General features: G+C 40.2%; 1 protein-coding gene across 1 annotated transcript; it reads right to left on the reverse strand.

Annotated features, from left to right (window-relative positions):
* Nucleotides 1–2512: 2512 nt before the first annotated feature.
* Nucleotides 2513–4702, reverse strand: LOC142368695 (uncharacterized). The gene is made up of 4 exons (XM_075450890.1): nt 4588–4702; nt 3693–4055; nt 3285–3421; nt 2513–2524 (listed from the first exon to the last, which is right to left on the reverse strand). The coding sequence occupies exons 1-4, from the start codon at nt 4679–4681 to the stop codon at nt 2513–2515; spliced, it is 606 nt and encodes a 201-aa protein (XP_075307005.1). The 5' UTR covers nt 4682–4702.
* Nucleotides 4703–7991: the final 3289 nt, after the last annotated feature.

A 7991-nucleotide genomic window follows, 5' to 3' on the forward strand; every position in this document is an offset into this window, starting at 1 on the left:
CCATCCATCAGCCAGGTTAAACATGGCATGTGCAAACAAACACAAGTCAGTTAGCTGCTCTCCGTGGCACTGAGTTATGTGCTTCTTATGTCCCATAAAGGATGCAGTGAATGTGTTCCAGGGGGGTTAAAGCAGTTACCCATTCAAAGTGAGTAAGTGATGCATCTGCAACAAACTGCTGCCTCGTTCCCTCTGTTATGACCTCTGGAAGCAGTAAAAACTATCAAAAGTAAAAACAAAAAATATATAAATAGTTTATGAAGGATGAAATTAACTGACCTTCATGTAGCAGTGCAGTCACTTCATTTTGTTTCTTTTCGTCTGTGACAGCTACATCACAGTAGATGTACTGCAAACTGCTTAGTGAGGAGAAACTTCTCTGGTCTTCTTCTGTGGTATTCTGAGTGATGAGTATAAAGAGCAGTCGAGTTTGCAAACAAGAGGAAACACAGGAAATTTTGACTAAAGGGATTTTTGATTTCTAAAAAGGTAATCTGATGATGTCACCTTCGTCTGCCTGATAAGGAGGCTGACAAACTTCCCTGCAGGGTAAAGAATTATGCATGTGTAGCTTAAATGTGCTGAATGTGCTCACATAATGGGGAAAGTCAGACTTAAAAACAGAAGGATTCACTTCATCTTTCATCTGACAAAAAAAGGCCACAGGGTGGACGATTATGAGAGGGACGAGTGTGCAGTGTGGTTTGACTAGCAAAAATATTTCAGTCAGTGTTCATTTGTTGTATGCGTGTGCGTGTTTCTATTTGTTGTATGTCAGCTGTTTCCAGTTGGTCTGTGTCATACCTTGAGTGGTTGTACTAGGTTGTACTGTTTGGTTTGTCACACAGTTTTGTTCTGTATTGCTTCATTAGCCTTACATTTAACATGCTTATTTTTGTTTTATCTATAAGTCAGCCGAATGTGCCACCTTCGCATAAAGAATGTTCTGATATCTGTTTATGGTTTGTTTGGTTAATGAGCTTCTAGCACCACCATCTGGCCAAATGCTGCAATTTCATCAGGTGAACACTGCAAGCAAAAGTGTTGCAGAAAATATTCGCTTGTTTTTGGTGAAAGAAAATGAGTAGCTATGTCCAATTTCTTCTTCTTCCTTTTTTACCATTGCAGTTTTCTACTTTTGCTCATGTGATTGTGTCGGTTCACCACCTACACTTTCTGTTCACTCCTGTCAGTCACACGTAGCCTACAGATCCAGACCAGGACTGAGATTCCATCAGTCATGCATCCATCCATTCTCCAAACCCAGTTGATCCAATTCAGGGTCATGGGGAAGAAGCTCCAGTTATTACTTCAGAAGATGTGATTAAAGTGGAAAACTTTACAACTTCCAGTGTCTTCCCGCCTCTTCTCTTCTCAGGTAACTTAATTTTGTTGATGGAGCTTCTTTTCCTATACTTTCTGAATTAAATGTGACTCCAAATCCATCCTGATAAAATGTAAATCTTTGTGAGCAGAAGTGTGGAGTTGTTGTTCTCTAAAAGGCTTAACATAATATCTTAATCTTCAACATGTGTAACAAGCACAACTAACAGAAAAAAAAGCTGAATAAACAGTACATTGTCTGCAGTGTTCTGATTGGGGGCTTCTCCGTCTGCCAAAAAACTGAAAATGTTCTCTCAGTTGAGCACTTCACTGTCACACCTTTCCTTGTTATTGCCTGGAAGATTGGTCATCAGCATCATATTTACAGGTAATATGAGTGATGCTTTTCTAATTCCAATCCATTTACAGTACAGGCTGTAATGCAAAATAGAGGAAAAACACCAAATTAGGTGAGCACGTTTGCATAGCACAGTAAGTTATAAGTTTTAATACAATTCCATCCAGACTTACTTTTATATGTCACCACTTAGTAATAAGCTTTTTCTAAACATAGATGGCTGTGAATCAGTGCAGAGCTACAGCAAGTCTGTTTGTATCAATAGAAAGAAAAAAGCATCACTTCTTTTAATCTCAGGGTCTTTAGTAACCGGAATACTTCTCTACATCCTAAAGGATTCAAAAACATGGTAGGAAAAATATAGATATTAGTTTATTACCAACACAAACATTAATAACGCATCAATGTAACGAAGAGGACACATCACACATAAGTTACATTAATGTGTGATAGAACAGCTTATCAGAATTATAACAAAGTAAATAGTGCATACTGTACATGTGATTCGAGATGCTCCTAAATAAACATGACCTCATGTGTTCATGGCTCTTCACCTCTGTCTCCTCTCACAGGGAGAAGATGATCTGCAGGATGCTGCTGATACTTGATGACGTCTAAAGCTGTTCACTTTACTGACGTCATGCTGCCAAGCATGTCTAAAACCTGTCTACATGTAGCTGCTCTGTGCAACGTGTCTCCTCTTTTTATATTCTTTGTTTAATGCTTTGACATTAATGCTTATAGCATTGTTTTCATATTTATGGCCAGTCTGCATGGAAGTTTATTCAAGCAAATGCTTATAGGTTGATCCAGCGCACCATCTGACACAGTTTACAGAGAAGCCTGCAGAGAGGAGAAAAGCAAGGACAGAGGGAAGAGAAAAGGTGTTGTAGGTTTGGCTGGTGGTGGTTCCCATGAGCAGATGGTCTGCTAAGTTGTAAACTTAATAAACATAGCTACAACTAATTTTACACAATTAAATTAAATTGATCTGATTGCAAAGAAAGAGTTACAGCAAGATAAAGAGAATGTTAATGTCTTCAGTGTAAACAGCTGTACTGATGTGCACAAGTGTTAGAAACATGTTCCTGAGATCAAGTTAAACACCAGATGGAAATGATTCAAAAATGTGTTTCAGCTCCAGATCTACATCTGACTCCAGCTGTTCATCGGGAAATCTGCATCTTCTGCACGTCTTCACTTCTCTGCTTTTCATTTTCACACAAATCCACATTACAGAACAGAATCAAGAATCAGAATTCTTTACTGTCATTATACAAGGTAAAATAATTTTCTTCAGACTCACAGCTTAAAGGCACACTTAAAACTTTTACTTAGTAAAAAACTGTACACGTAAAATAGAATAAAAAGGAATAAAGAGGAATAAAGTGCACTTAGTGTGAAACAGACACAGAATCATCAAATAAAATATTTGAAGACAGATGCTGAGGGAAGTCTTTGTGTCCGTTAATTTGCAGCTCTGGTTTTTTAACTGTTGGTCAAAGGATTCACTCTGATGATAGAGTGGCTGCTAAAGGGTTGTTTCTTTAACACGTTCAGGAGCTGATTTTCTCTTATTTTTATTCTCTCTGATATGAATAACACAAGATATAGCAATCATAACCAAAGGGAGTACTAATGCTGCTCCAAGTCCCACTCCAACATACAGGAAGGTATTCTCCCCTCTCTCTGGTTGAGGTCTTTTAGTTGGTCTCTGAGGTTGGAGCTCATCTGCAGCTTCTGTAGTAAACATAATATTTTTACATTGATTTATTTTTTAGTTTTTATCATCCAAAATCAAACCATGGACAAATTATTTTTGTAAATATGTTCTGCACATTGTATGTATGTAAATGTAGAAAATATACAGTCTTAAAAAATAATCCAGCTCTCTGCAGCCAAACTACATTATTTTATTCAACAGTTCAATACGAGAACATTACAAACAATCTTTTTAAAGTAAATTTTACAAAAAAAGAGGGGAAATTTGGCTTCTACTGAGTCAACTTACCAGTGATGTTGAGCTGACAGCTGGCAGAGCCCCATCCATACTCTGTGTTCACCTCACATTTGTACAGACCGGAGTCCTCAGTTCTGAGTCCGGACACATGAAGTCTGATTCGTCCTCCTCTGAGGGCATCTTTGTCATTCTGGACTCGACCTACAAACTGTTTATCTTGATGCAATGAGACCTCAACACCCTTAAATACATGAAACAAGACTGAAAGCCTGTTATGAGTTGTTAGTTCACAGTAGATGAAAAGAGAGTTGGAGGAGCTGTCGGGTTCAGTTGTGAACGTCCACTCCAGTGTGATGTTGTGGTTCTCCTCGGCCTGATAGGAGCTCTGTGTCACATTCACCACAAACACTGATGCTGAGGAGACAGAGAGATATTACTGTGATTTATAAATCAAAATCAAAATCTAATTTATTTGTATAGCACATTTCATATACAATACAATTCAAAGTGCTTTTAAAAAAAGTTATTTCCAGTGGTGGAAAGTAACTGAGTACATTTGATTAAGCCATTTTCTTTCTGTAAGTGAGTAACTGGCCACCGGTTTTTAATTAAACCACCACATTCTATGTAATAAAACTATTAGTCATTTATTCATTTAGCTCAAAAATCTTGTTTTGTCCTTCTAACTAAATGCGCTAAGGGATCAGAAGTTTCCATCATCTCAGTTCTGTATGAACTCTTGTCATCTTCTATATAAACAGCAGTATAGTTTGATTGTATATGAACAATAAAGGTGAAATGTACTGAACATAAAGGGCAATGAAACCCACAACATAAATACAGCGTAGCCTAAAGAGTCGGTGAAATTAAATTCTCACAGACTGAGTAAAAAAAAATCGAATCCGTCAGTGAAGTCAAAGTAAATTGAGTAAATCTGTAAACTGACCACAGACGCATGAGTTGAGGATGAGGAGCAGCAGGATCCTGAAGATCATCTTCTCCCTGTGAGAAGACACAGAGGGGAAGAGTGATGAACACATGAGGTCAGAGTTCAGTCATTACAGGGAGAAGAAGGAAAATCTACAGTGTGACTTCTTTCAGTCATTCCAACATCTGGTCTGGAGTATTGGCTATTAATAGCCGTGACACAAGCAGTCGCTTTGGACAGATACGCTGCAAACTGCATATATTCTTATAACATGTGAACACAGAGGATATTACACTGCATTAAGAGAGAATGAAAGCAATTAAAATATGTTGTACAGCTTTAAAGCTACTCCGAAACAAACAAAAAAGCGCACACAGAGGAAACGTTAAAAATCCAACAATAAAAGGAAACAGAAGGCAAAATACTTACGATAGACCACTTAGTAGGCTCATGATATGTCTTCCTCTGGGTTCTCATGAGCTGTGATATGCTTTCAGCCTGTCTTTTATTGCTTAATATTAGGCTGGCGGTAGTGAAAAGCAGAAGTTATTCACTTTAGAGTAGAAGGGAGAGCAGGGGCGGTCCTAGGGGCGGGCAGACCGGGCATGCGCCCGGGGCGGCATCGCGTGATGAGCAATTAGGTGAGCAACGCAGCACAGTGCAGAGTTTGGGGAGGGGGGATGATTCAATATATATTTTTTTTAATTATTAATGAATAGTTTTGAATGAGAGTGCATTATTATTATTATTACTATTATTACTGTTATTATTATTATGTTTTTTTTTCCTTTTGTTGATTGTATTTTTCCCCTTGGTCGGTAATTTGTGATTTCAAGCCTTTCATTTCACTCACAGGGTGATAACAAAAAAAGTGTCAAGTGTAATCATTATCATTATGACACAATAAAGTATCATAACTGCCTTAAAGCTGCAGTCTGCAAGATTTGTTGTTGTCATACGTAAAGTCCTACTTTTTGGCATTTTAAGAGTTTACATGATCTATCAGAACGCTTGAAGTTGAAAACGGTGACCTCCGTAGTCGCAAAATGCAAGAAATGCTTATTTTTTAACCGAAAAATAAAAAGTTATTCAACTTCCTGTCCCGCCCCTTCAAAACACATGAGAACTCGTGCACGTAGACGTGCACGCCAAATGCGCCTACACGACTCCTCATTCATCAACTCACCTGTCATTTGCGATCATGGAAGACACAGTAAGTAGACTAGCCCGTAATAAAGTTCAATAGTCTAGATAAATAAGCGTGGGGACGAGCCTACCTTGTATCGCGCGTGCACAATCGGTGATTGACAGGCAGCAGAGCCCAGCTCGTAACCTGATTGGTTACCTTTTACCGGTCCGGTCTGCAATTTTGTAAACAAACCTGCTGGCTTTGGAGGGACCTAGCGGGACATATAGGGGACCTAGAGAACTCGTTTTTTTTGTATTGGGGTATTTAATGTACTACTTTCAGAATCCCCGGACAGTTCCAGGCATTATGCTTGAAAAAGAGTTGCAGACTGCAGCTTTAACCCCTTAGCATTCCTGGTGATTTGCCTGAAGGAACGCCTGCAAACTGCACTTTTTCTTAAACGATCACTGTAGATTATTCTACAGGAAAAACTACATATGAGCCTTTTCCTCACTGCTTGAAGGAAGCCTCTCTTTGGGCTGGGCTCCGTTGACCAATAGGAAAGAAATGCGATGGAGCGAGAGGAAGCGCTTTACGCAGGGCCTGGCCATCATTGGCTGAAACTGTTGTAGAAATCACCCAGCAACCTGACTGCTGAAACGGGACATGTTTAGTGAGGGGGATGAACGCGCGTGGCTTTCAAATAAACACAGAAAACAGGATGTTTGATGGCATTTCGTGTGGATGGAAATAATTAATTACGCAAAGAAACGTCGTGTTATTTCGATGCGGCAACATTTACGCTGCATATTCATGCTTTTGGTGGACCTAAAGTGAGGATTTTGACCAAAACATTTGTACTGGGCTCGTTCTCCTGATGGATACGGACAGAAAGATATTGGAGGTGTTTCTGTGCCAGAGGACGACGAACGTGGTATCAATAATAGTACTAATGGGAAAGTGAAGAAGACAGAATGAGCCAGTATTACAGGTGGTGATGGACCAAACGGGTGAAAACGGACGGAGAAGGAAATAATGACAGGTCAGTCTGCTAACCTATCACTACACTACACCGATGCTCCCACCACAACGCACAGTGAAGTGTCTCTCTGTTAGCAGTAGGGGGGTTGGGGGCGCCAGCCGTAAATCAGTGTCGGACAGCGACTGCGTTTCGGCCACAGAGGTGCAGGCGCCCGGGCCGGCATCGCGGGGGCGGGGTTAGGTACAAAAAAAAAAAATCGATCCCAAAAAAAAAAAAAAAAGTGAGGGTGAGGGGGGGGGGCGGCACCAGCACCGGGTTTCGCCCGGGGCGTAAATCAGTGTCGGACCGCCACTGTCCCAGGACTTAAATACATTTATGATACAACTTTTACAACTTAATACATTTCATCTGTGAAAAGGTTTGCTCCCGTGACGCCACAGTACTGAAGTCACTCTCCTTCCGGCTAAAATCTGTTTGTGAAGTGAAGACAAATTATGGCTACTCTTCACCAGTTATGTAGAAATGTAAAACATATGAGTAAAGACACAAAAAGCCTGGCACTAGCAGCATGAATTTACTGATCCCAAAGTTGGAGTCTTTGACATCAGTGGCTGTAGAGGCTGCAGCAGGAAATGCTCCACCACTGTGATAAATCCTGACCCGTCCAGTAGATGGCAGCAATGTAAGTACATGACACAGCACAACTCTGAGAACAAACAGCGCATACACATGTGGCATAACTGTGTTCAGTCCGGTCATACACTGAATACAAAGGTCAGTAACTCACAGTATATTAATTAAGCTGCAGATTTATTCATTTCCTGTAAAGTGAGACAGGATCCTGAAGTCAGCTAGCTAGTCATGGTGCCAAAGGTCCATTCACATCTGGAGGATTTCTGGATGAGGGTGTTGCTTGTTCTGTTAATATGCGAATCATCCTGGTTGTGTGTGTCAGTCAAGAGAACGATGCCGTGCCAGTCCTGGTTTGGATCTGCGTGACTGACATGAAACAGGAGGTGCAGATGAATCACAGCTGAGCTTCAACTTTCAGTGGGTGTCCTGATGGAGGATTGAGACTGTGTCAACATACAACATCCACTGCTTCAAATACTGCAGATTACAGATGAGAATAAATGCAGGAAAATGTTTTCTTCATGTTTTGCTTGTGGTCACACAGCTGAAATGATTCAGTTTGACTGGATGGTGGTGCTGTAAGATTGTTATTCAATGTTTCCTGACTGACTGTGAACACCAAAATCAGTCCTTTAAGCCGACTATTGTTTCCTGTAAATCTCAACAGGAAAGCACACC

Source organism: Odontesthes bonariensis, chromosome 19 (genome assembly GCF_027942865.1).
Source record: "Odontesthes bonariensis isolate fOdoBon6 chromosome 19, fOdoBon6.hap1, whole genome shotgun sequence".
Classification (NCBI taxonomy): Eukaryota; Metazoa; Chordata; class Actinopteri; order Atheriniformes; family Atherinopsidae; genus Odontesthes; species Odontesthes bonariensis.